Below are 27,665 nucleotides of genomic sequence, written 5' to 3' on the forward strand. Positions count from 1 at the left end.
GTAAAAAATATTTGGGGGGGGTCCCAAAATTAGGGGGGGGGGTCCTAAAATTAGGGGGGGGGTCCTAAAAATAAAGGGGGGGGCCCAAAATTGGAGGGGGGGGCGCTGGAAGTGTTTTTTTGGGGGGTGTGGGGGTGGGGGTGGGGGCAGAAATATGGGATTTGGGGACATTTTGGGGACAAAAATGTGTTTTTTGGGACATGGGGGGGGGCATTTGGGACATAAATATGGGGTTGGGGACATTTTGGGGACAGAAATATGGATTTGGGGACATTTTGGGGACAAAAATATGGGTTTTGGGGACATGGGGGGGGCATTTGGGGACATAAATATGGGGTTGGGGACATTTTGGGGACAAAAAATGGGTTTTGGTACATTTTGGGGGCAGAAATATGGGTTTGGGGACATTTTGGGGCAGAAATATGTTTTTTGGGACATGGGGGGACATTTGGGGACATAAATATGGGGTTGGGGACATTTTGGGGACCTTTGGGGACAGAAATACGGGTTTTGGGGACAATGGAGGGACATTTTGGGTTCAAAAATTGCGTTTCGGGACATTTTGGGGACAAAAAATGGGTTTGGGACGTTTTGGGGGCAGAAATATGTTTTTTGGGACATGGGGGGACACTTTGGAGCCACAAATCCGTGGTTTGGGGACACAGGGGGACACTTTGGGGACAAAAAGTGGTTTTGGGGACATGGGTGGGACACATATTTAGATTTGGGGACATTTGGTGACACTTTGGGGACAAAAAAGCGAATTTTGGGACATCGGGGGAGGGGGGGGGGCACAAGATGGCGGCCAGGCCCTCTGAGGGGGCCTTTTGCCCCCCTACTCGAGGACTCTACTTCCCATCACCCCCGCGCCCGGACTACAACTCCCATCACCCCCCGCGCCTCCCCCCATAGGCGCAATGCCTCCTCCCCTCCCCGCCGGACTACAACTCCCAGCATGCCCCGCGCCGCCGGCCGGCTCCCATAAGCCCTTGCGCCCCGCCCCCCTTCCCGCCCACTTCCCGTCGGCCCCCGCGCGCCGAGTCACGATGGAGAGATCGGGGTCCTGGGGGAGAAGGCGCAGGTGGGGGGGGGGGGGGGTGGATTTTGGGTGAAATCGGGGGTTTTTGGGGCACCCCGGTGACTGTGGCGGCGGGCACGGGAGAGGGGAGCCGGGGGGAAAGGGGGAGCCGGGTTTTGGGGGGGGAGGTGGGTTTCTGGGGGAAAAATGGGGGGGTTTGGGGCACTGTTTTTTTGGGGGTGGAGGCGGTTTTTGGGGTAAAATCGGGTGTTTTGGGGCTCCAGGTGGTTGTGGAGGTGGACACGGGTTGGAAAGAGCTGGGGGTGGGAGGGGAGTAGGGTTTTTGGGCGGAAAGGTGTTTTTTGGGGGGAAAATGGGGGTTTGAGGTTTTGGGGTGAAAAAGAGAGTTTCTGGTAAAATTGAGAATTTAGGTTTTTTGGGGTGGGGAAACGGGTTTTGTTTTTTGGGGAGGAAAACGGAGGTTTGGGGATTTGGAGAGAAAAACGTTGTTTTGGGGGAGAAAATGGGGGTTTTGCGGTCAACCAGGTGCTGGGACCACCCATTTTTTTTTGGGGGGGGGGGCAGCCAGATTTTGGGTAAAATTGGGGGGTTTTGGGGTCTCCCGGTGACCGTGGGGACAGCCATGAGCTGGGGGGGACACAGCCAGATTTTGGGGAGAAACGAGGGGTTTTCAGGGAGGTCTTTGGGGGGTGGGGGCGAACCCAAGGGGTTTTGGGTCATTTGGGGGAGTTTTGGGGTCACCAAATTTTGGGGGGAAACCGAGGGATTTTGGGACCCCGAGGGGTTTTTTTTGGGGGACGATTGGGGGGTTTTGGGGACGCCGAGGCGTTGGGGACATCGGGGGGTCTTGGGGACGCCCAGAAATGTTTTGGGGACGCCCAAATTTTGGGGACAATTGGGGGGGTTTTGGGGACACCCAGCGTTGGGGACACCCAAATTTGGGGGATTTTGGGGTCTTTTGGGGAAATCAAGTGTGTTTTGGGGACATTGGGGTCTTGGGGACAAGAAGGGGTCTTGGGGTCACCAAATTTGGGGGATTTTGGGGTCTTTTGGGGCAATTCAAGTGTGTTTTGGGGTTACCGAAGTCTTGGGGACACCAAATTTTGGGGACTTTGGGGTCTTTTGGGGACATTCAGTGTGTTTTGGGGCAATTCAAGTGTCTTTTGGGGACATCGAGGGGTTTTGGGGACACCAAGGTCTTGGGGACACCCAAATTTGGGGATTTTGGGGTCTTTTGGGGAATTCAAGTGTGTTTTGGGGACATTGGGGTCTTGGGGACATCGAGGGGTCTTGGGTCACCAAATTTGGGGGATTTTGGGGTCTTTTGGGGCCATTCAAGGGGTTTTGGGGTCACCGAGGTCTTGGGGACGCCAAATTTTGGGATTTTGGGGTCTTTTGGGGACATTCAATGGGTTTTTGGGGACATTCAAGGGGGTTTTGGGGACATTCAAGTGTGTTTTGGGGCAATTCAAGTGTCTTTTGGGGTCACCGAGGTCTTGGGGACACCAATTTTGGGGATTTTGGGGTCTTTTGGGGACATTCAATGTGTTTTGGGGACGCCAAATTTTGGGGACATTCAAGTGTGTTTTGGGGTCACCGAGGTCTTGGGGACACCAAATTTTGGGGATTTTGGGTCTTTTGGGGACATTCAAGGGGGTTTTGGGGACATCAAGGTGTCTTGGGGACATCAGGGTCTTTTGGGGATTTCGGGGTCTTTTGGGGCAATTCAAGTGTCTTTTGGGGGCATTGAGGGGTTTTGGGGACACTGAGGTCTTGGGGACACCAAATTTTGGGGACTTTGGGGTCTTTTGAGGAAATCAAGTGTCTTTTGGGGACACTGAGGTCTTGGGGACATTGAGGGGTCTTGGGGTCACCAAATTTGGGGGATTTTGGGGTCTTTTGGGGAAATCAAGTGTGTTTTGGGGACATTAGGGTCTTGGGGACGCCAAATTTTGGGGATTTTGGGGTCTTTTGGGGCAATTCAAGTGTGTTTTGGGGACATCAGGGTCTTTTGGGGATTTCGGGGTCTTTTGGGGCAATTCAAGTGTGTTTTGGGGTCACCGAGGTCTTGGGGACACCAAATTTTGGGGACTTTGGGGTCTTTTGGGGACATTCAAGGGAGTTTTGGGGTCACTGAGGTCTTGGGGACAAGAAGGGGTCTTGGGGTCACCAAATTTTGGGGATTTTGGGGTCTTTTGGGGACATTCAAGGGGGTTTTGGGGTCACCGAGGTCTTGGGGACACCAAATTTTGGGGACTTTGGGGTCTTTTGGGGACATTCAGTGTGTTTTGGGGACACTGGGGTTTTGGGGACATTCAAGGGGGTTTTGGGGACATTCAAGGGGGTTTTGGGGACATTCAAGGGGGTTTTGGGGACATTCAAGGGGGTTTTGGGGACATTCAAGTGTGTTTTGGGGCAATTCAAGCGTGTTTTGGGGTCACCAAATTTTGAGGACATCTAGGGGATTTTGGGGGACGCTGAGGTCTTGGGGTCACCAAATTTTGGGGACTTTGGGGTCTTTTGGGGCAATTCAAGTGTGTTTTGGGGCAATTCAAGTGTGTTTTGGGGTCACTGAGGTCTTGGGGACACCAAATTTTGGGGACTTTGGGGTCTTTTGGGGACATTCAATGTGTTTTGGGGACACCAAATTTTGGGGAATTCGGGGTCTTTTGGGGACATTCAATGGGTTTTGGGGACACCAAATTTTGGGGACATCTAGGGGATTTTGGGGGATGCTGAGGTCTTGGGGTCACCAAATTTTGGGGATTTTGGGGTCTTTTGGGGACATTCAAGCGCATTTTGGAGCAATTCAAGCATCTTTTGGGGTCACCAAGGTCTTGGGGACACCAAATTTTGGGGACTTTGGGGTCTTTTGGCGACATTGGGGTTTTGGGAACATTCAAGCGCCTTTTGGGGCAATTCAAGCGCCTTTTGGGTTCCCCGACCTCTGGGTGTCCCGGCTGTCTCTCGGTGCTGTGTGTCCGCTCCCAAAATTTGCGTTTCTCACCCCAAATTTGTGTCCCCCCCCCCCCAGGAGGATGTCCCCGCGCTGGCCGTGCCGCGTCCCCCCGCGGGGCTGGCCTTCCTCGTCCCCGAACCCGAGGACCTGGAGGACCTCTACAGCAGATATAAGGTGAGGGGGGGGATTTTTGGGGTCGTTTCGGGGCTTTTTGGGTCATTTGGAACCTCTTGGGGTCTTTTGGGGTCTCTTGGGGACACGTGGCGCCATTGGGGTCCTTTGGGGTCATTTGGAACCTCTTGGGGTCTTTTGGGGTCGTTTGGGGTCTTTTTGGGTCATTTGGGGTCTTTGGGGTCGTTTGGGGGCTTTTGGGGTCTTTTGGTGTCGTTTGGGATCTTTTTGGGTCGTTTGGGGTCTTTTTGGGTCCTTTGGGGTCATTTGGAACCTCTTGGGGTCGTTTGGGGTCGTTTGGGGTCTTTTTGGGTCGTTTGGGGTCTTTTTGGGTCGTTTGGGGTCTTTTTGGGTCCTTTGGGGTCATTTGGAACCTCTTGGGGTCGTTTGGGGTCGTTTGGGGTCTTTTTGGGTCGTTTGGGGTCTTTTTGGGTCGTTTGGGGTCTTTGGGGTCACTTGGGGTCTTTTGGGGTCATTTGGGGTCGTTTGGGGTCTCTTGGGGTCTCTTGGGGTCTGCTGGGGTTCTTTGGGGTCTTTTGGGGTCATTTGGGGTCATTTGGGGCCCCTTGGGGACATTTGGGGCTTCCTGGGGACGTTTGGGGTCCCTTGGGAACACATGGCGCCATTGGGGACATTTGGGGTCGTTTGGGGTCTTTTTGGGTCGTTTGGAGTCTTTTTGGGTCATTTGGGGTCGTTTGGAACCTCTTGGGGTCTTTTGGGGTCTTTTGGGGTCTTTTGGGGTCTTTTGGGGTCTTTTGGGGTCTTTTGGGGTCTTTTGGGGTCTCCTGGGGCATTTGGGGTCATTTGGGGCCTCTTGGGGACATGGAGGGCTTCTTGGGGACATTTGGGTTCGTTTGGGGTCTTTTGGGGTCTTTTTGGGTCGTTTGGGGTCTCTTGGGGTCTTTTGGGGTCATTTGGGGTCGTTTGGGGTCGTTTGGGGTCTCCTGGGGCATTTGGGGTCATTTGGGGCCCCTTGGAGACATGGGGGGCTTCTTGGGGACATTTGGGGTCTTTTGGGGTCTCTTGGGGACATTTGGGGCCCCTTGGGGACATTTGGGGTCGTTTGGGGTCTGCTGGGGTCGTTTGGGGTCTTTTTGGGTCCTTTGGGGTCATTTGGAACCTTTTGGGGTCTTTTGGGGTCATTTGGAACCTCTTGGGGTCGTTTGGGGTCGTTTGGGGTCTTTTTGGGTCGTTTGGTGTCTTTTTGGGTCGTTTGGGGGCTCTTGGGGTCTCTTGGGGTCGTTTGGGGTCTTTTTGGGTCGTTTGGAACCTCTTGGGGTCTTTGGGGGTCGTTTGGGGGCTTTTGGGGTCTTTTTGGGTCGTTTGGGGTCTTTTTGGGTCTTTTGGGGTCGTTTGGGGTCTTTTGGGGTCTGCTGGGGTCGTTTGGGGTCTTTTTGGGTTGTTTGGGGTCTTTTATGGTAGTTTGGGGTCCTTTGGGGTCGTTTGGGGTCTTTTGGGGCCCCTTGGGGACATTTGGGGCTTCCTGGGGACGTTTGGGGTCCCTTGGGAACACATGGCGCCACTGGGGACATTTGGGGTCGTTTGGGGTCTTTTTGGGTCGTTTGGGGTCTTTGGGGGTCGTTTGGGGGCTTTTGGGGTCATTTGGGGTCTTTTGGGGTCTTTTGGGGCCCCTTGGGGTCATTTGGGGCCCCTTGGGGACATGGGGGGCTTCTTGGGGACATTTGGGGTCTTTTGGGGTCGTTTGGGGTCTCCTGGGGTCATTTGGGGTCTTTTTGGGTCATTTGGGGTCTTTGGGGTCTTTTGGGGTCTTTTGGGGTCATTTGGAACCTCTTGGGGTCTTTTGGGGTCTTTTGGGGTCTCCTGGGGCATTTGGGGTCATTTGGGGCCTCTTGGGGACATGGAGGGCTTCTTGGGGACATTTGGGTTCGTTTGGGGTCGTTTGGGGTCTTTTTGGGTCGTTTGGGGTCTTTTGGGGTCATTTGGAACCTCTTGGGGTCTTTTGGGGTCTCCTGGGGCATTTGGGGTCATTTGGGGTCTCTTCGGGTCATTTAGGGCTTCTTGGGGACATTTGGGTTCGTTTGGGGTCTTTTGGGGTCTTTTTGGGTCGTTTGGGGTCTTTTTGGGTCTTTTGGGGTCGTTTGGGGTCCTTGGGGTCGTTTGGGGTCATTTGGGGTCTCTTGGGGTCATTTGGGGTCCTTTGGGGTCCCTTGGGGACACATGGCGCCATTGGGGACATGTGAGGTCCTTTGGGGACATTTGGGACCTCTTGGGGTCATTTGGGGTCTCCTGGGGTCTTTTGGGGTCATTTGGGGTCTCCTGGGGTCATTTGGGGTCCTTTGGGTTCATTTGGGACTTCTTGGGGACATTTGGGGTCCTTTGGGGTCATTTGAGGTCTCCTGGGGACATTTAGGGCCTCTTGGGGACATGGGGACCCCTTGGGGACGTGGGCACTTTGGGGACACTTGCTGACTTTTTGATGACACTTGGTGACTTTTTGGGTACACTTCTGACCCTTTTGGGTACCCTTGGTGTCTTTTTGGGCACAGTTGATGCCTTTTTGGTGCCACTTGTTGCCTTTTTGGTGCCACTTGTTGCCTTTTTGGTGCCACTTGTTGCCTTTTTGGTGCCACTTGTTGCCTTTTTGATGACACTTGTTGACTTTTTGATGACACTTGTTGACTTTTTGGTTACAATTGTTGACTTTTTGGGCACACTTCTGACCCTTTGGGTACACTTGGTGTCTTTTTGATGATACTTGTTGACTTTTTGGGTACACTTTTGACCCTTTGAGCACACTTGGTTGGTTTTTGGGCACACTTGGTGCCTTTTTAGTGACACTTCTTGACTTTTTGGTCTCACCCCTGACATTTTGAGATCCCGCGTCCCCCCCTAACCCCCTTTTTTTATTTTTTTTTTATTTTATTTTTTTTTGTAGAAGCTGCAGCAGGAGCTGGAGTTCCTGGAGGTGCCTTTTTGGGGACACTTGTTGACTTTTTGGGTAGACTCGTGACCTTTTGGGCACACTTGATGCCTTTTTAGTGACACTTATTGACTTTTTGATGATACTTGTTGACTTTTTGGCGACACTTGTTGACATTTTGATGATACTTGTTGACTTTTTGGGCCCACTTGTTGACTTTTTGGGTACACTTTTGACCCTTTGGGCACACTTGGTGTCTTTTTGAGGACACTTGTTGACTTTTTGATGACACTCGTAACCTTTTGGGCACACTTGATGCCTTTTTAGTGACACTTCTTGACTTTTTGGTCTCACCCCTGACATTTTGAGATCCCGCGTCCCCCCCTAACCCCCTTTTTTTTAATTTTTTATTTATTTTTTTTTTTTTTGTAGAAGCTGCAGCAGGAGCTGGAGTTCCTGGAGGTGACGTTTTGGCGTCACTTGTTGACTTTTTGGTGACACTTGTTGACTTTTTGGGCACACTTGATTCCTTTTTGGGCACGCTTGATGCCTTTTTAGGACACTTGTGACCCTTTGGGCACACTTGGTGTCTTTTTGAGGACACTTGATGCCTTTTTGGCCACACTTGTTGACTTTTTGGCCACACTTGTTGACTTTTTGGTGACACTTGTTGACTTTTTGGGCACACTTCTGACCATTTGAGCACACTTGGTTGGTTTTTGGGCACACTTGGTGCCTTTTTAGTGATACTTGTTGACTTTTTGGTGACAATTGTTGACTTTTTGGCCACACTTCTTGACTTTTTGGGCACACTTCTGACCCTTTGGGTACACTTGGTGTCTTTTTGGTGACACTCGTTGACTTTTTGGTGACACTCGTTGACTTTTTGGCCACACTTGTTGACTTTTTGGTGACACTTGTTGACTTTTTGGGCACACTTCTGACCATTTGAGCACACTTGGTTGGTTTTTGGGCACACTTGGTGCCTTTTTAGTGACACTTATTGACTTTTTGATGATACTTGTTGACTTTTTGGCGACACTTGTTGACTTTTTGGCGACACTTGTTGACATTTTGATGATACTTGTTGACTTTTTGGGCCCACTTGTTGACTTTTTGGGTACACTTTTGACCCTTTGGGCACACTTGGTGTCTTTTTGATGACACTTGTTGACTTTTTGATGACACTCGTAACCTTTTGGGCACACTTGATGCCTTTTTAGTGACACTTGTTGCCTTTTTGTGCTCACCCCTGACATTTTGAGATCCCGCGTCCCCCCCCAACCCCCTTTTTTTATTTTTTTTAATTTTTTTTTCTTTTTTTTTTCTTTTTTTTTCTTTTTAGAAGCTGCAGCAGGAGCTGGAGTTCCTGGAGGTGCAGGAGGAGTACATCAAGGACGAGCAGAAGAACCTGAAGAAGGAGTTCCTGCACGCGCAGGAGGAGGTGAAGCGCATCCAGAGCATCCCCCTGGTCATCGGCCAGTTCCTCGAGGCCGTCGACCAGAACACCGCCATCGTCGGCTCCACCACCGGTGGGGGGCTTGGGGGGGGGGGGGTTTGGGGTCGGGGGTGGGGGCGTGGGGAGGGTTTGGGGTCATGGGTGGGGACGTGGGGGGCGTGGGGATATTTGTAGGGTCATGGTTGGGGTGTGGGGGCGCTTGTAGGGTCATGGTTATGGTCATTAGGGGACGTAGAGACACTTGTAGGGTCATGGTTATGGTCATCAGGGACGTGGGGGCACTTGTAGGGTCATGGTTATGGTCATCAGGGACGTGGGGATGGTTGTAGGGTCATGGGTGGGGGCGTGGGGGGCGTGGGGAGGGTTGTGGGGTCGGGGGTGGGGGCGTGGGGAGGGTTGTGGGGTCATGGTTGGGGCGTGGGGAGGGTTGTGGGGTCATGGGTGGGGCGTGGGGAGGGTTGTGGGGTCGGGGGTGGGGGCGTGGGGAGGGTTTGGGGTCATGGGTGGGGGCGTGGGGGGCGTGGGGAGGGTTGTGGGGTCGGGGGTGGGGCGTTGGGGCATTTGTAGGGTCATGGTTGGGGGTGTGGGGGACATGGGGGCGCTTGTAGGGTCATGGTTGGGGCATGGGGGCACTTGTAGGGTCATGGTTGGGGTCTTGAAGGACATGGGGGCACTTGTAGGGTCACGGTTGGGGTGTGGGGATGGTTGTAGGGTCATGGTTGGGGGCGTGGGGGGCATGGGGATGGTTGTAGGGTCAGGATTAGGGGCGTGGGGGCACTTGTAGGGTCATGGGTGGGGCGTGGGGGACGTGGGGGGACATGGGGTCACTTGTAGGGTCAGGGTTGGGGTCATCAGGGGGCGTGGGGAGGGTTGTAGGGTCATGGTTGGGGTCTTGAAGGAAATGGGGGCACTTGTAGGGTCATGGTTGGGGGCGTGGGGGGCATGGGGATACTTGTAGGGTTGGGGGTGGGGCATGGGGGGCGTGGGGAGGGTTGTAGGGTCAGGATTAGGGGTGTGGGGGGCATGGGGGCACTTGTAGGGTCATGGTTGGGGCGTGGGGGCACTTGTAGGGTCATGGATATGGTCATGGGGGACGTGGGGATGGTTGTAGGGTCATGGTTGGGGTCATGAGGGGACACGGGGACTCTTTTAGGGTCATGAGGGACATGGGGACGCTTTTAGGGTCATGATTGGGGTCATGAAGAGTTATAGGATCATTTGTAGGATCACGGTTATGCTCACAAGAAGACACAACAACGCTTGTGGGTTCACTTTTTGGGGTCATTAGGGCCACTTTTAGGATCTTTCTTGACCCTACACCCCACTGGCATCCCCTCGGTGGCCGCGACCCCATTAATGACCCCATTAATTACCCCGCAGGCTCCAACTACTACGTGTGCATCCATGGGTGGGGTCATCAGGGGGCACAGGGACACTTGTAGGGTCATGATTGGGGTCACTGGGGACACGGGGACGCTTTTAGGATCATGATTGGGGTCATGGGGAATATGGGGACGCTTTTAGGGTCATGATTGGGGTCACGAAGAGTTATAGGAACACTTGTAGGGTCATGGTTATGGTCATTTAGGACACTTGTAGGGTCTTGATTGGGGTCATGGGGGGACACGGGGACACTTTTAGGGTCATGAGGGACATGGGGACGCTTTTAGGATCATGATTGGGGTCATGGGGAATATGGGGTCGCTTTTAGGGTCATGATTGGGGTCATGAAGAGTTATAGGAACACTTGTAGGATCGCGGTTATGGTCATCAGAGGAAACAACAAAGCTTGTAGGTTCACTTTTTGGGGTCACAATGACCACTTTTAGGATCTTTCTTGACCCTACACCCCACTGGGATCCCCTCGGTGGCCGCGACCCTATTAACGACCCCATTAATGACCCCATTAATTAGCCTACAGGCTCCAATTACTAAATGCTTATCCATGGGTAGGGTCATCAGGGGGCACAGGGACACTTGTAGGGTCATGATTGGGGTCATGAGGGACACGGGGACACTTTTAGGATCATGATTGGGGTCATGGGGAATATGGGGTCGCTTCTAGGGTCATGATTGGGGTCACGAAGAGTTATAGGATCATTTGTAGGATCACGGTTATCATCAAGAGGGGACACAACGCCACTTGTAGGTTCACTTTTTGGGGTCACAATGACCACTTTTAGGATCTTTCTTGACCCTACACCCCACTGGCATCCCCTCGGTGGCCGCGACCCTATTAACGACCCTATTAATTACCCTACAGGCTCCAACTACTACGTGCGCATCCACGGGTGGGGTCATCAGGGGGCACAAGGACACTTGTAGGGTCATGATTGGGGTCATGAGGGACATGGGGACGCTTTTAGGATCATGATTGGGGTCATGGGGAATATGGGGTCGCTTTTAGGGTCATGGTTGGGGTCATGAAGAGTTATAGGAACACTTGTAGGGTCATGGTTATGGACACAAGGGGATTCAATGGTGCTTGTAGGGTCATGGTTATGGTCATTGGGGACACTTGTAGGGTCATGATTGGGGTCATGAGGGGACACGGGGACACTTTTAGGGTCATGAGGGACATGGGAACCCTTTTAGGGTCATGATTGGGGTCACGAAGAGTTATAGGATCATTTATAGGATCACGGTTATCATCAAGAGGGGACACAACGCCACTTGTAGGTTCACTTTTTGGGGTCACAATGACCACTTTTAGGATCTTTCTTGACCCTACACCCCACTGGGATCCCCTCGGTGGCCGCGACCCTATTAACGACCCCATTAATTACCCTACAGGCTCCAACTACTACGTGCGCATCCTCAGCACCATCGACCGCGAGCTGCTGAAGCCCAACGCCTCGGTGGCGCTGCACAAGCACAGCAACGCCCTGGTGGACGTGCTGCCCCCCGAGGCCGACAGCAGCATCATGATGCTCACCTCAGGTGAAAAAAAGGCCATTTTGGGGCGTTTTCAGGCGTTTTGGGGTTTTTGGTGGAAATCGGGTCTTTTCCGTTAATTTCGAGGAGGATAGTGGCGATTTTTGGGTCAAAATGGGTGGTGGGTCTTCATCGTTTGGTCTACCCAACGTCTTCATGGACAAGATCCTAAATCATCTACATTATATTTATTTTTTTTTTTGGGGTGATTTCACGCGTTTTGGGGTTTTTGGTGGAAATCGGGTCTTTTCCATTAATTTCGAGGAGGGTAGAGGCGATTTTTGGGTCAAAATGGGTGGTGGGTCTTCATCTTTTGGTCTACCCAACGTCTTCATGGCCAAGACCCTAAATAATCTAGGTTATATTTGAAGGTTTTTTTGGGGTGATTTCACGTGTTTTTGGTTTTTTCGTGGAAATCGGGTCTTTTCCGTTAATTTCGACAAAGATTGAGGCGATTTTTGGGTCAAAATGGGTGGTGGGTCTTCATCGTTTGGTCTACCCAATGTCTTCATGGCCAAGACCCTAAATCATCTACATTATACTTAAATATTTTTTGGGGCATTTTCACGCGTTTTGGGTTTTTGGTGGAAATCGGGTCTTTTCCGTTAATTTCGACAAAGATTGAGCCGATTTTTGGGTCAAAATGGGTGGTGGGTCTTCATCGTTTGGTCTACCCAAGGTCTTCATGGCCAAGACCCTAAATAATCTAGGTTATATTTGAAGTTTTTTTTGGGGTGATTTCACGTGTTTTGGGGTCTTTGGTGGAAATCAGGTCTTTTTCGTTAATTTCGAGGAGAATAGAGGCAATTTTTGGACCTAAATGGGTGGTGGGTCTTCATCTTTTGGTCTACCCAACGTCTTCATGGACAAGATCCTAAATCATCTACATTATATTTAATTTTTTTTTTGGGGTGATTTCACCTGTTTTGCGGTTTTTGGTGGAAATCGGGTCTTTTCCGTTAATTTTGACAAAGATTGAGGCGATTTTTGGGTCAAAATGGGTGGTGGGTCTTCATCGTTTGGTCTACCCAAGGTCTTCATGGCCAAGACCCTAAATAATCTAGGTTATATTTGAAGTTTTTTTTGGGGTGATTTCACGTGTTTTTGGGTCTTTGGTGGATATCGGGTCTTTTCCGTTAATTTCGAGGAGGGTAGAGGCGATTTTTGGGTCAAAATGGGTGGTGGGTCTTCATCTTTTGGTCTACCCAACGTCATTGGGAGAAGATCCTAAATCATCTACATTATATTTAAATATTTTTGGGGGTGATTTCACCTATTTTTGGGTTTTTCGTGGAAATCGGGTCTTTTTCGTTAATTTCGAGGAGGATAGTGGCGATTTTTGGGTCAAAATGGGTGGTGGGTCTTCATCTTTTGGTCTACCCAAGGTCTTCATGGCAAAGACCCTAAATCATCTACATTATACTTAAATATTTTTTTGGGGTAATTTCACCTATTTTTGGGTTTTTGGTGGATATCGGGTCTTTTCCGTTAATTTCGACAAAGATTGAGCCGATATTTGGACCTAAATGGGTGGTGGGTCTTCATCCTTTGGTCTACCCAAGGTCTTCATGGCCAAGACCCTAAATAATCTAGGTTATATTTGAAGTTTTTTTTGGGGTGATTTCACGTGTTTTTGGGTTTTTGGTGGAAATCGGGTCTTTTCCGTTAATTTCGAGGAGGGTAGAGGCGATTTTTGGACCTAAATGGGTGGTGGGTCTTCATCTTTTGGTCTACCCAAGGTCTTCATGGACAAGACCCTAAATAATCTAGGTTATATTTGAAGGTTTTTTTGGGGCGATTTCACCAGTTTTGGGGTCTGGGGTGGAGCGGGGGTCTTCTCCATGATTTTTGGGGAGAATAGAGGCGATTTTGGGACCTAAATTAGTGGTGGATCTCCATCCTTGGGTCTACCCAACGTCTTCATGGCCAAGACCCTAAATCATCTACATTATATTTAAAGTTTTTTTTGGGGCGTTTTCACGTGTTTTGGGGTCTGGGATGGAGCGGGGGTCTTCTCCATGATTTTTGGGGAGAATAGAGGCGATTTTGGGACCTAAATGAGTGTTGGGTCTTCATCTTTTGGTCTACCCAACGTCTTCATGTCCAAGATCCTAAATAATTTACGGTATATTTGAAGGTTTTTTTTGGGGCGATTTCACCTGTTTTGGGGTCTGGGATGGAGCCGGGGTCTTCTCCATGAATTTTGGGGAGAATAGAGGCGATTTTGGGACCCAAATGGGTGTTGGGTCTCCATCCTTGGGTCTACCCAACGTCTTCATGGCCAAGTTCCTAAATAATTTACGTTATATTTGAAGTTTTTTTTTGGGGTGATTTCACCAGTTTTGGGGTCTGGGGTGGAGCGGGGGTCTTCTGTATGAATTTTGAGGAGAATAGAGCCGATTTTGGGACCTAAATGGGTGGTGGATCTCCATCGTTGCGTCTACCCAACGTCTTCATGGTCAAGATCCTAAATCATCTACATTACATTTGTTATATTTGAAGGTTTTTTTTTTGGGGCGATTTCACCTGTTTTGGGGTCTGGGATGGAGCGGGGGTCTTCTCCATGATTTTTGGGGAGAATAGAGCCGATTTTGGGACTTAATGGGTGTTGTGTCTCCATTGTTGGGTCTACCCAACGTCTTCATGGCCAAGATCCTAAATGATCCGCGTTACATTTCAAGTTTTTTTTTGGGGCGATTTCACCAGTTTTGGGGTCTGGGATGGAGCGGGGGTCTTCTCCATGATTTTTGGGGAGGATAGAGGCGATTTTGGGACCTAAATGGATGGTGGATCTCCATCGTTGGGTCTACCCAACGTCTTCATGGCCAAGATCCTAAATAATTTACGGTATATTTGAAGTTTTTTTTGGGGTGATTTCACCTGTTTTGGGGTCTGGGATGGAGTGGGGGTCTTCTGCATGATTTTTGGGGAGGATAAAGCCGATTTTGGGACCCAAATGGGTGTTGGGTCTCCATCGTTGGGTCTACCCAACGTCTTCATGGCCAAGATCCTAAATCATCTACATTATATTTAAAGTTCTTTTTGGGGCGTTTTCACGTGTTTTGGGGTCTGGGATGGAGCGGGGGTCTTCTGCATGATTTTTGGGGAGGATAAAGCCGATTTTGGGACTTAATGGGTGTTGGGTCTCCATCGTTGCATCTACCCAACGTCTTCATGCACAAGACCCTAAATAATCTATGTTATATTTGAAGTTTTTTTTGGGGCGATTTCACCAGTTTTGGGGTCTGGGATGGAGCCGGGGTCTTCTCCATGAATTTTGAGGAGAATAGAGGTGATTTTGGGACCCAAATGGATGGTGGATCTCCATCGTTGCGTCTACCCAACGTCTTCATGGCCAAGATCCTAAATGATCCGCGTTACATTTCAAGTTTTTTTTTGGGGCGATTTCACCAGTTTTGGGGTCTGGGGTGGAGCGGGGGTCTTCTCCATGATTTTTGGGGAGGAAAAAGCCGATTTTGGGACTTAATGGGTGTTGGGTCTCCATCGTTGCATCTACCCAACGTCTTCATGGCCAAGATCCTAAATCATCTACATTATATTTAAAGTTTTTTTTGGGGCGTTTTCACGTGTTTTGGGGCCTGGGGTGGAGCGGGGGTCTTCTCCATGATTTTTGGGGAGAATAGAGGCGATTTTGGGACCTAAATTAGTGGTGGATCTCCATCCTTGGGTCTACCCAACGTCTTCATGGCCAAGATCCTAAATCATCTACATTATATTTAAAGTTTTTTTGGGGGCGTTTTCACGTGTTTTGGGGTCTGGGGTTGATCTGGGGTCTTCTCCATGATTTTTGGGGAGGAAAAAGACGATTTTGGGACTTAATGGGTGTTGGGTCTCCATCCTTGGGTCTACCCAACGTCTTCATGTCCAAGATCCTAAATAATTTACGTTATATTTGAAGTTTTTTTTGGGGCAATTTCACGTGTTTTGGGGTCTGGGGTAGAGCGGGGGTCTTCTGCATGATTTTTGGGGAGGAAAAAGACGATTTTGGGACTTAATGGATGTTGGGTCTTCATCGTTGCGTCTACCCAACGTCTTCATGGACAAGACCCTAAATAATCTACATTATATTTGAAGTTTTTTTTGGGGGTGATTTCACCTGTTTTGGGGTCTGGGATGGAGCCGGGGTCTTCTCCATGAATTTTGGGGAGAATAGAGGCGATTTTGGGACCCAAATGGGTGTTGGGTCTCCATCCTTGGGTCTACCCAACGTCTTCATGGCCAAGATCCTAAATAATTTACGTTATATTTGAAGTTTTTTTTGGGGGGCGATTTCACCAGTTTTGGGGTCTGGGATGGAGCGGGGGTCTTCTGCATGATTTTTGGGGAGAATAGAGGCGATTTTGGGACCCAAATGGGTGTTGGATCTCCATCGTTGCGTCTACCCAACGTCTTCATGGCCAAGATCCTAATCATCTACATTATAATTCATTATATTTGAAGGTTTTTTTTTTGGGGTGTTTTCACCAGTTTTGGGGTCTGGGGTTGATCTGGGGTCTTCTCCATGATTTTTGGGGAGAATAGAGGCGATTTTTGGGACCTAAATGGATGGTGGATCTCCATCGTTGGGTCCTACCCAACGTCTTCATGGGCCAAGATCCTAAATAATTTACGGTATATTTGAAGTTTTTTTTTGGGGCGATTTCACCTGTTTTGGGGTCTGGGATGGAGTGGGGGTCTTCTCCATGATTTTTGGGGAGGATAAAGCCGATTTTGGGACTTAATGGGTGTTGGGTCTCATTGTTGGGTCTACCCAACGTCTTCATGGCCAAGATCCTAAATGATCCGCGTTACATTTCAAGTTTTTTTTGGGGGCGATTTCACCAGTTTTGGGGTCTGGGATGGAGCGGGGGTCTTCTCCATGATTTTTGGGGAGGATAAAGCCGATTTTGGGACTTGCCCCCAGACCAGAAACCCGACGTGATGTACGCCGACATCGGGGGCATGGACATCCAGAAGCAGGAGGTGCGCGAGGCCGTCGAGCTCCCCCTCACCCACTTCGAGCTCTACAAGCAGGTGGGTGGCCCCCGCAGCACCCTAGGGTGCTCGGGTGGGGGAGGGGGGGGCACCCATGGGACCCCCGTGACGCCCCCCTGGGGTTGTGTCCCCCCTCCCAGATCGGCATTGACCCCCCGCGGGGTGTCCTGATGTACGGCACCGCCCGGCTGCGGGAAGACCATGTTGGCCAAGGGCGGTGGCGCATCACACCACAGGTGGGGCACCCATGGGTGCTGGGGGGGGGGGGGGGGGGGGGGTGGTTTTGGGGTGCTGGGGGGGGGGGGGGGGGTCCTTGGGGGGGTGGTGGGGTCGTTGGGGTCGTGGTGGGGTCGTTGGGGTTATGGTTTGGTCCTTGGGGTCATGGTGGCACCCATGGGTGCTGGTTGAGCCCTTGGGGTTGTGGTGGCACCCATGGGTGTTGGTTGGGTCCTTGGGTCATGGTGGCACCCATGGGTGCTGGTTGAGCCCTTGGGGTTGTGGTGGCACCCATGGGTGGTGGTTGGGTCCTTGGGGTCATGGTTGGGGTTGTTGGGGGTCATGGGTGGCACCCATGGGTGCTGGTTGAGCCCTTGGGGTGGTGATGGCACCCATGGGTGGTGGTTGGGTCCTTGGGGTGATGGTGGCACCCATAAGTGTTGGTTGGGTCCTTGGGGTCATTCTTGGGTCCTTGGGTGGTGGTGGCACCCATGGGTGCTGGTTGAGCCCTTGGGGTGATGGTGGCACCCATGGGTGCTGGTTGAGCCCTTGGGGTGGTGGTTGGGTCGTTGGGGTCATGGTGGCACCCGTGGGTGGTTGTGGCACCCATGGGTGTTGGTTGGGTCCTTGGGGTCATGGTGGCACCCATGGGTGGCAGTGGGGTCCTTGGGGTGGTGCTGGGGTCCTTGGGGTCATGGTTGGGTCCTTGGGGTCATGGTGGCACCCATGGGTGCTGGTTGAGCCCTTGGGGTGGCCGTTGGGTCCTTGGGGTGGTGGTTGGGTCCTTGGGATCATGGTGGCACCCATGGGTGGTGCTGGGGTCCTTTGGGGTCATGGTTGGGTCCTTGGGGTCATGGTGGCACCCAGGGGTGCTGGTGGGTTCCTTGGGCTGGTGTTGACACCCAGGGGTGCTGGTGGGCTCCTTGGGGTGGAGGTGGCGCCCAGGGGTGCTGGTGGCACCCAAGAGTGCTGGTGGGGTCCTTGGGGTGCTGGTGGCACCCAGGGGTGCTGGTGGGCTCCTTTGGCTGGCATTGACACCCAGGGTGTGCTGGTGGGTTCCTTGGGGGGCTGGTGGCACCCAGGGGTGCTGGTGGGTTCCTTGGGGTGGTGGTGGTGCCCAGGGGTGCTATATGGCACCCTGGGGTGGTGATGGCACCCAAGGGTGCTGGTGGCACCCAAGGGTGCTGCTGGGCTCCTTGGGGTGGTGGTGTCACCCAAGGGTGCTGGTGGGTTCCTTGGGGTGCTGGTGGGACCCAAGAGATGGCGTTGACACCCAGGGGTGCTGGTGGGCTCCTTTTGGGTGCTGGTGGGTTCCTTGGGTGGTGATGTCACCCAAGGGTGTTGGTGGGTTCCTTGGGGTGCTGGTGGGCTCCTTGGGGTGCTGGTGGCACCCAAGGGTGCTGGTGGGTTCCTTGGGGTGCTGGTGGGACCCAAGAGATGGCGTTGACACCCAGGGGTGCTGGTGGGCTCCTTGGGGTGCTGGTGGCACCCAAGGGTCGTGATGGCACCCAAAGGTGCTGGTGAGCTCCTTGGGGTGGAGGTGGCACCCAGGGGTGCTGGTGGGCTCCTTTGGGTACTGGTGGCACCCAGGGGTGCTGGTGGGTTCCTTGGGGTGCTGGTGGGTTCATTGGAGTGGTGGTGGCACCCAAGGTGCTGGTGGGTTCCTTTGGGTGCTGGTGGGTTCCTTGGGGTGCTGGTGGCACCCAAGGGTGCTGGTGGGTTCCTTGGGGTGCTGGTAGCACCCATGGGTGCTGGTGGGTTCCTTGGGGTGCTGGTGGGACCCAAGAGATGGCGTTGACACCCAGGGGTGCTGGTGGGCTCCTTTGGGTGCTGGTGGGTTCCTTGGGGTGGTGATGGCACCCAAGGGTGTTGGTGGGTTCCTTGGGGTGCTGGTGACACCCAAGAGGATGGCGTTGACACCCAGGGGTGCTGGTGGGCTCCTTGGGGTGCTGGTGGCACCCAAGGGTCGTGATGGCACCCAAAGGTGCTGGTGAGCTCCTTGGGTGGAGGTGGCATCCAGGGTGCTGGTGGGCTCCTTTGGGTACTGGTGGCACCCAGGGGTGCTGGTGGGTTCCTTGGGGTGGTGGTGGTTGCCTGGGGGTGCTTATGGCAACCCTGGGTGGTGATGGCACCCAAGGGTGCTGGTGGGTTCCTTTGGGTGCTGGTGGGCTCCTTGGGGTGCTGGTAGCACCCCATGGGTGCTGGTGGGTTCCTTGGGGTGATGATGGCACCCAAGGGATGGTGTTGACACCCAGGGGTGCTGGTGGGCTCCTTTGGGTGCTGGTGGCACCCAAGGGTCGTGATGGCACCCAAGGGTGCTGCTGGGTTCCTTGGGGTGCTGGTGGCACCCGAGGGTTGGCGTTGACACCCAGGGGTGCTGGTGGGCTCCTTGGGGTTTGTACGGTGGCGCCCAAGGGTGCTGGTGGGTTCCTTGGGGTGATGATGGCACCCAAGGGATGGTGTTGACACCCAGGGGTGCTGGTGGGCTCCTTTGGGTGCTGGTGGCACCCAAGGGTGCTGCTGGGCTCCTTGGGGCGCTGCTGGCACCCAAGGGTTGCTACTGGACTCCTTGGGCCGCCGACCCCCACCGGGACCCGGTGGCGGGCACCCCCGGTGCGCGCCGAAGATCCCGGAAGGGTGGGGATGGGAGTGGCTGGGGGGGCGGGGGGGAACGACCACCTCCGCCAGCTTGGGTGCCAGCACCCTTGGGTGCCCCCCAGCCGCCTTCATCCGCGTGGTGGGCTCGGAGTTCGTGCAGAAGTACCTGGGCGAGGGGCCCCGCATGGTGCGCGACGTCTTCCGCCTGGCCAAGGAGAACGCGCCCGCCATCATCTTCATCGACGAGATCGACGCCATCGCCACCAAGCGCTTCGACGCCCAGACCGGGGGTGAGGACGGGCACCCTTGGGTGGGCCACCCCCGCAGCTCGGGGGGTGGTCCCCGGTGGGGTTTCGGGGCGTCCCGTGGGGGTGTTTTGGGGGTTTTGTGGTCTTTGGGGTGGGTCTAGGGTGGGGTTCTTGGGTTCCTTGGGGGGCGTCCGTGGTTGGGTCACCCAATTTTTGGGGTCCCCGGGTCCCTTGGGTGCCCCCAGGATGGGATTTGGGGCACCCTAAGGTGGGGTCACCCAACTTTTGGGGGTCCCCCGGTCCCTTGGGTGCCCCCAGGATGGGATTTGGGGCCCCTAAGGTGGGATCACCCAACTTTTGGGGTCCCCCGGTCCTTTGGGTGCCCCCAGGATGGGATTTGGGGACACTTTGGTTGACCCCTCTTGTTGGGTCACCCAACTTTTGGGGTCCCCCGGTCCCTTGGGTGCCCCAGGGTTGGGTTTGGGGGACCCCATGGGTGGGTCACCCAACTTTTGGGGTCCCCCGGTCTTTGGGGTGGGTCTAGGATGGGATTTGTGGACCCTTTGGTTGACCCCGTTGTTGGGTCACCCAATTTTGGGGTCCCCGGGTCCTTTGGGTGCCCCCAGGATGGGATTTGGGGACCCCATGGAGGACCCCATGGGTGCTTCACCCAAGTTTTGGGGTCCCCTCGTCTTTGGGGTGGGTCTAGGATGGGATTTGTGGACCCTTTGGTTGACCCCGTTGTTGGGTCACCCAACTTTTGGGGTCCCCGGGTCCCTTGGGTGCCCCCAGGATGGGATTTGGGGACCCCATGGAGGACCCCATGGGTGCGTCACCCAAGTTTTGGGGTCCCCTCGTCTTTGGGGTGGGTCTAGGATGGGGTTTACGGACCCTTTGGTGGACCCCGTTGTTGGGTCACCCAATTTTTGGGGTCCCCCGGTCCTTTGGGTGCCCCCAGGGTTGGGTTTGGGGACATCTTGGAGCACCCTAAGGTGGGATCACCCAACTTTTGGGGTCCCCTGGTCTTTGGGGTGGGTCTAGGGTGGGGTTTATGGACCCTTTGGTTGACCCCATGGTTGGGTCACCCAATTTTTGGGGTCCCTGGTCCTTTGGGTGCCCCCAGGGTGGGATTTGGGGGACCTAAGGTGGGGTCACCCAACTTTTGGGGTCCCCGGTCCCTTGGGTGCCCCCAGGATGGGATTTTGGGGACCCCTTGGAGCACCCTAAGGTGGGATCACCCAACTTTTGGGGTCCCCTCGTCTTTGGGGTGGGTCTAGGGTGGGGTTTATGGACCCTTTGGTTGACCCCGTTGTTGGGTCACCCAATTTTTGGGGTCCCCCGGTCCCTTGGGTGCCCCCAGGATGGGATTTGGGGCACCCTAAGGTGGGATCACCCAACTTTTGGGGTCCCCTCGTCTTTGGGGTGGGTCAAGCATGGATTTTAAGGACACTTTGGTTGACCCCTCTTGTTGGGTCACCCAATTTTTGGGGTCCCCGGGTCCCTTGGGTGCCCCCAGGGTTGGGTTTGGGGACCCCTTGGAGCACCCTAAGGTGGGATCACCCAGTTTTTGGGGTCCTCTGGTCTTTGGGGTGGGTCTAGGGTGGGATTTGTGGACCCTTTGGTTGACCCCGTTGTTGGGTCACCCAATTTTTGGGGTCCCCTGGTCCCTTGGGTGCCCCCAGGGTGGGATTTGGGGGACCCTAAGGTGGGGTCACCCAACTTTTGGGGTCCCCCGGTCCCTTGGGTGCCCCCAGGGTTGGGTTTGGGGACCCCTTTGTTGACCCCATGGGTGCGTCACCCAACTTTTGGGGTCCCCTGGTCCTTTGGGTGCCCCCAGGGTTGGGTTTGGGGGACCCCATGGGTGCGTCACCCAAGTTTTGGGGTCCCCCGGTCTTTGGGGTGGGTCTAGGGTGGGGTTCTTGGGTTCCTTGGGGGGCGCCGTGGTTGGGTCACCCAATTTTTGGGGGTCCCCCGGTCCTTTGGGTGCCCCCAGGATGGGATTTGGGGACCCCATGGGTGCATCACCCAACTTTTGGGGTCCCCTCGTCTTTGGGGTGGGTCTAGGGTGGGGTTTAAGGACCCTTTGGTGGACCCCATGGTTGGGTCACCCAACTTTTGGGGTCCCCGGGTCCTTTGGGTGCCCCCAGGGTTGGGTTTGGGGACCCCTTGGTTGACCCCATGGGTGCATCACCCAACTTTTGGGGTCCCCTGGTCCCTTGGGTGCCCCCAGGATGGGATTTGGGGACCTCATGGTTGGGTCACCCAACTTTTGGGGTCCCCCGGTCCCTTGGGTGCCCCCAGGGTTGGGTTTGGGGGACCCCATGGGTGGGTCACCCAACTTTTGGGGTCCCCCGGTCCCTTGGGTGCCCCCAGGATGGGATTTGGGGGACCCCATGGGTGCATCACCCAACTTTTGTGGTCCCCCGGTCCCTTGGGTGCTCCCAGGGTTGGGTTTGGGGACCCCTTTGTTGACCCCATGGGTGCGTCACCCAACTTTTGGGGTCCCCTGGTCCCTTGGGTGCCCCCAGGGTTGGGTTTGGGGGACCCCATGGGTGGGTCACCCAACTTTTGGGATCCCCCGGTCCCTTGGGTGCCCCCAGGATGGGATTTGGGGGACCCCATGGTTGGGTCACCCAACTTTTGGGGTCCCCTGGTCCCTTGGGTGCCCCCCGTGCCGGGGGGTCTCCTTTGGGTGTCACCTCCCCCCCCCCCGTGTCCCCTCCCCAGCTGACCGCGAGGTGCAGCGCATCCTCCTGGAGCTCCTCAACCAGATGGACGGCTTCGACCAGAACGTCAACGTCAAGGTGGGTGCCCCCCGGGTCCCTTGGGTGCCCCCCAGGTCCCTTGGGTGCCCCCCGGGTCCCATGGGTGCCCCAGAGGCCCATGGGTGCCCCAGGGTCATGTGGGTGCCCCCCGAGTCCCGTGGGTGCAAGGAGACCCCATGGGTGTCCTCCATGTCCTGTGGGTGCCCCAGGGTCCCATGGGTGCCCCCCGGGTCCCGTGGGTGCCCCCCAGGTCCCTTGGGTGCCCCCAGGGTCCCGTGGGTGCCCCCCAGGTCCCTTGGGTGCCCCCGTGTCCCATGGGTGCCTCAGAGGCCCGTGGGTGCCCCCAGGGTCCCATGGGTGCAAGGAGACCCCATGGGTGTCCTCCATGTCCTGTGGGTGCCCCCCGGGTCCCTTGGGTGCCCCCCAGGTCCCTTGGGTGCCCCCGTGTCCCGTGGGTGCCCCCAGGGTCCCGTGGGTGCCCCAGGGTCCCATGGGTGCAAGGAGACCCCATGGGTGTCCTCCATGTCCTGTGGGTGCCCCCCGGGTCCCTTGGGTGCCCCCCAGGTCCCTTGGGTGCCCCCGTGTCCCGTGGGTGCCCCCAGGGTCCCGTGGGTGCCCCAGGGTCCCATGGGTGCAAGGAGACCCCATGGGTGTCCTCCATGTCCTGTGGGTGCCCCCAGGGTCCCATGGGTGCCCCCCAGGTCCCTTGGGTGCCCCCCGGGTCCCTTGGGTGCCCCAGAGGCCCATGGGTGCCCCAGGGTCATGTGGGTGCCCCCCGAGTCCTGTGGGTGCAAGGAGACCCCATGGGTGTCCTCCATGTCCTGTTGGTGTACCAGGGTCCCATGGGTGCCCCAGGGTCATGTGGGTGCCCCAGGGTCCCATGGGTGCTCCCAGGGTCCCTTGGGTGCCCCCCGGGTCCTATGGGTGCCCCAGAGGCCCATGGGTGCCCCAGGGTCATGTGGGTGCAAGGAGACCCCATGGGTGTCCTCCATGTCCTGTGGGTGTCCCAGGGTCCCTTGGGTGCCCCCCAGGTCCCTTGGGTGCCCCCCGGGTCCCGTGGGTGCCCCCCAGGTCCCTTGGGTGCCCCAGAGGCCCATGGGTGCCCCAGAGGCCCATGGGTGCCCCAGGGTCCCGTGGGTGCAAGGAGACTCCATGGGTGTCCTCCATGTCCTGTGGGTGCCCCCCAGGTCCCTTGGGTGCCCCCCGGGGCCCTTGGGTGCCCCCCGGGTCCTATGGGTGCCCCACAGGCCCTTGGGTGCCCCAGGGTCATGTGTGTGCCCCCCAGGTCCCTTGGGTGCCCCCGTGTCCCGTGGGTGCTCCCAGGTCCCATGGGTGCAAGGAGACCCCATGGGTGTCCTCCATGTCCTGTGGGTGCCCCAGGGTCCCATGGGTGCCACCCAGGTCCCTTGGGTGCCCCAGAGGCCCATGGGTGCCCCAGGGTCCTGTGGGTGCCCCAGGGTCCCATGGGTGCAAGGAGACCCCATGGGTGTCCTCCATGTCCTGTGGGTGCCCCAGGGTCCCATGGGTGCCCCAGGGTCCCTTGGGTGCCCCCCGGGTCCCTTGGGTGCCCCAGAGGCCCATGGGTGCCCCAGGGTCATGTGGGTGCCCCCCGAGTCCTGTGGGTGCAAGGAGACCCCATGGGTGTCCTCCATGTCCTGTGGGTGTACCAGGGTCCCATGGGTGCCCCCCAGGTCCCTTGGGTGTCCCCCAGGTCCCTTGGGTGCCCCCAGGGTCCCGTGGGTGCCCCAGGGTCCCTTGGGTGCCCCCCGAGTCCCGTGGGTGCAAGGAGACCCCATGGGTGTCCTCCATGTCCTGTTGGTGTACCAGGGTCCCATGGGTGCCCCCCAGGTCCCTTGGGTGCCCCCCGGGTCCCGTGGGTGCCCCAGAGGCCCATGGGTGCCCCAGGGTCCTGTGGGTGCCCCCAGGGTCCCATGGGTGCAAGGAGACCCCATGGGTGTCCTCCATGTCCTGTTGGTGTACCAGGGTCCCTTGGGTGCCCCCCGCGTCCCTTGGGTGCCCCCCAGGTCCCGTGGGTGCCCCCGTGTCCCGTGGGTGCCCCAGAGGCCCATGGGTGCCCCCAGGGTGTCCAAGGGCGTCCCATGGGTTCTAGATGGTCCTACAGGTTCTAGGTGTCCCTATAGGTGCTACGGTTGTCCCATGGGTTCTAGGTAACCCTACACATCCCAGGGGTGTCCCATGGGTTCTAGGTGGCCCTATAGGTGCTAGGGTTGTCCCATGGGTTCTAGGTGGCCCTATAGGTGCTGGGGTTGTCATGTAGGTTCTAGATGACCCTATACATCCCAGGGGTGTCCCATGGGTTCTAGGTGGCCCTATAGGTGCTACAGTTGTCCCATGGGTTCTAGGTGTCCCTATACATCCCAGGGCTGTCCCACGGGTTCTAGGTGGCCCTATAGGTACTAGGGTTCTCCCATGGGTTCTAGGTGGCCCTATAGTTGCTATGGTTGTGCCATGGGTTCTAGGTAACCCTATACATCCCAGGGGTGTCCTATGGGTTCTAGGTGGCCCTATAGGTACTAGGGTTCTCCCATGGGTTCTAGGTGGCCCTATAGTTGCTATGGTTGTGCCATGGGTTCTAGGTAACCCTATACATGCCAGGGGTGTCCCATGGGTTCTAGGTGGCCCTATAGGTACTAGGGTTCTCCCATGGCTTCTAGGTGTCCCTATAGGTGCTGGGGTTGTCATGTAGGTTCTAGGTAACCCTATACATACCAGGGGTGTCCCATGGGTTCTAGGTGTCCCTATAGGTGCTACGGTTGTCCCATGGGTTCTAGGTGACCCTATACATCCCAGGGGTGTCCCATGAGTTCTAGGTAACCCTACACATCCCAGGGGTGTCCCATGGGTTCTAGATGGCCCCATAGGTTCTAGGTGTCCCTATAGGTGCTACGGCTGTCCCATGGGTTCTAGGTGACCCTATACATCCCAGGCGTGTCCCATGGGTTCTAGGTGTCCCTATAGGTGCTGGGGTTGTCATGTAGGTTCTAGATGACTCTATACATCCCAGGGGTGTCCCATGGGCTCTAGGTAACCCTATACATCCCAGGGCTGTCCCACGGGTTCTAGGTGTCCCTATAGGTGCTGGGGTTGTCATGTAGGTTCTAGATGACTCTATACATCCCAGGGGTGTCCCATGGGTTCTAGGTGACCCTATACATCCCAGGGCTGTCCCACCGGTTCTAGGTGTCCCTATAGGTGCTACGGTTGTCCCATGGGTTCTAGGTGACCCTATACATCCCAGGGCTGTCCCACGGGTTCTAGGTGTCCCTATAGGTGCTAGGGAGGTCCCACGGGTGCCGTGTCCCCCCCAGGTGATCATGGCCACCAACCGCGCGGACACCCTGGACCCGGCGCTGCTGCGGCCCGGCCGCCTGGACCGCAAGATCGAGTTCCCGCTCCCCGACCGGCGCCAAAAACGCCTCATCTTCTCCACCATCACCGGCAAGATGAACCTGTCCGAGGAGGTGGACCTCGAGGACTGTATCCCTGGGGGGGGGGGACGTGGGGACAATTTGGGGGGGCCGTGGGGACAATTTGGGGGGGCGTGGGGACAATTTGGGGGGGCGTGGGGACGATCCGGGGGGCGTGGGGACGATCTGGGGGCCGTGGGGACAAGGAGGGGACGCGGAGACGGTGGAGGGCGTGGGGGTGATGGAGGGTGTGGAGGTGTTGAAGGGACGCGGGGACAGTTTTGGGGACAGTTTTGGGGACGTGGGGACAACTGGGGCCGTGGGGACAATGAGGGGACGCGGGGACACCAAAGGATATGGGGGGGACACCAAGGGTCATGGGGACACCAAGAGACGTTGGGGACCTGAGGGGGACATCGGGGACCCCGGGGGACATCGGGGACCCTCTGGGGACATCGGGGACCCTCTGGGGACAGGGAGGGGACGTTTGGGGACAGGAGGGGACGCCGGGGACCGTTGGCTTCCTTCACCCTCACCCAGACGTGGCGCGGCCGGACAAGATTTCGGGGGCCGACATCAACTCCATCTGCCAGGAGGTGGGTGACACGGGGACACGGGGACACGGGGATGGTGACACGGGGACTTGGGGACACGGGGACACCTCCAGAAGGGTGACAGGGAGGTGACACGGGTGACAAATCGGTTGTTCCTTCGTGGTTGGGTGACACGGAGGCCAGGTCTACCCACAGTAAGGCGACACAGAGGTGACACGGGTGACAAATTCATTGTCCCTTCATGATTGGGTGACAAGGAGGTGACATTGAGGCCATGTCAACCTCCAGAAGGGTGACAAGGAGGTGACACAGGTGACAAATCGGTTGTCCCTCCATGGTAGGGTGACATGGAGGCCATGTCCACCTCTAGAAGGTGACAAGTTGGGGACATTGAGGCCGTGTCCACCTCCAGAAGGTGACAAATTGGGGACACTGAGGTTGTGTCCACCTCCAGAAGGGTGACAAGGTGACATGGGGTCAATGTCAACCTCCAGAAGGGTGACAGGGAGGTGACACGGGTGACAAATTCATTGTCCCTCCACGGCTGGGTGACCCGGAGGCCAGGTCTACCCACAGTAAGGTGACACGGAGGTGACAAATTCATTGTCCCTTCATGATTGGGTGACAAGAGGGTGACATTGAGGCCATGTCCACCTCCAGAAGGGTGACAGGGAGGTGACACGGGTGACAAATTCATTGTCCCTCCACGTCTGGGTGACACGGAGGCCAGGTCTACCCACTATAACCCACCCCCGAGCCATGCGGCGGCACCGTGGTGCCACGAGGAGTGGGTGTCGCGACCCGGGTGACACCGAGGGGGGGTGACAGGGGTGACAAGGGTGACACGGGTGACACGGGTGACGTCCCCCAGGGTGGCATGCTGGCCGTGAGGGAGAACCGGTACATCGTGCTGGCCAAGGACTTCGAGAAGGCCTACAAGACGGTCATCAAGAAGGACGAGCAGGAGCACGAGTTCTACAAGTGACACCTCCCCCCCCGGGGGACCTTGGGGACATCGGGGACCTTGGGGACATCGGGGACACGCGGCCACCCTCAATAAACCCCCTCCCCCCAACCCCATTTCTTTTTTTTTCCCCCCCCCCCTCCAACCCCAATCCGGAGCCTTCCCCGCGTCAACGCCCGGCTGCGGCTGCGCGGGGAGGGGGATTTGGGGGCGATTTTGGGGATTTTGGGGGCGGCTTTGGGGGCATGGGGAGAATTTGGGGACCGAGGGGACAGCCCTGGGACCTTGGGGACAGCCTTGGGGTCATGGGGACGGATTTGGGGTCGATCTTGGGGATTTGGGGACAGTCTTGGGGTTATAGGGACAATCTGTGGACAACCCTGGGGACATGGGGATGGATTTGGGGGCGATTTTGGGGACTTGGGGACAGATTTGGGGTCATGGGGACAATTTT

At 56.0% G+C, this 27,665-nt stretch overlaps 1 protein-coding gene across 1 annotated transcript; it reads left to right on the forward strand.

The window, feature by feature from the left end:
* Window positions 1–701: 701 nt before the first annotated feature.
* Window positions 702–27,322, forward strand: PSMC4 (proteasome 26S subunit, ATPase 4; the record flags this gene model as incomplete). The annotated part of the gene is given in 14 exon segments (XM_084304264.1): window positions 702–705; window positions 987–1,081; window positions 4,074–4,172; window positions 8,396–8,582; window positions 11,303–11,449; window positions 16,368–16,477; window positions 16,579–16,617; window positions 16,619–16,651; window positions 16,653–16,674; window positions 19,375–19,542; window positions 22,228–22,304; window positions 25,595–25,763; window positions 26,234–26,289; window positions 27,119–27,322. Coding segments are annotated over 14 exon segments (1,320 nt in total). The 3' UTR covers window positions 27,233–27,322.
* Window positions 27,323–27,665: the final 343 nt, after the last annotated feature.

The sequence above is a fragment of the Netta rufina genome, assembly GCF_964035555.1.
Source record: "Netta rufina genome assembly, chromosome: 38".
Lineage (NCBI taxonomy): Eukaryota > Metazoa > Chordata > Aves > Anseriformes > Anatidae > Netta > Netta rufina.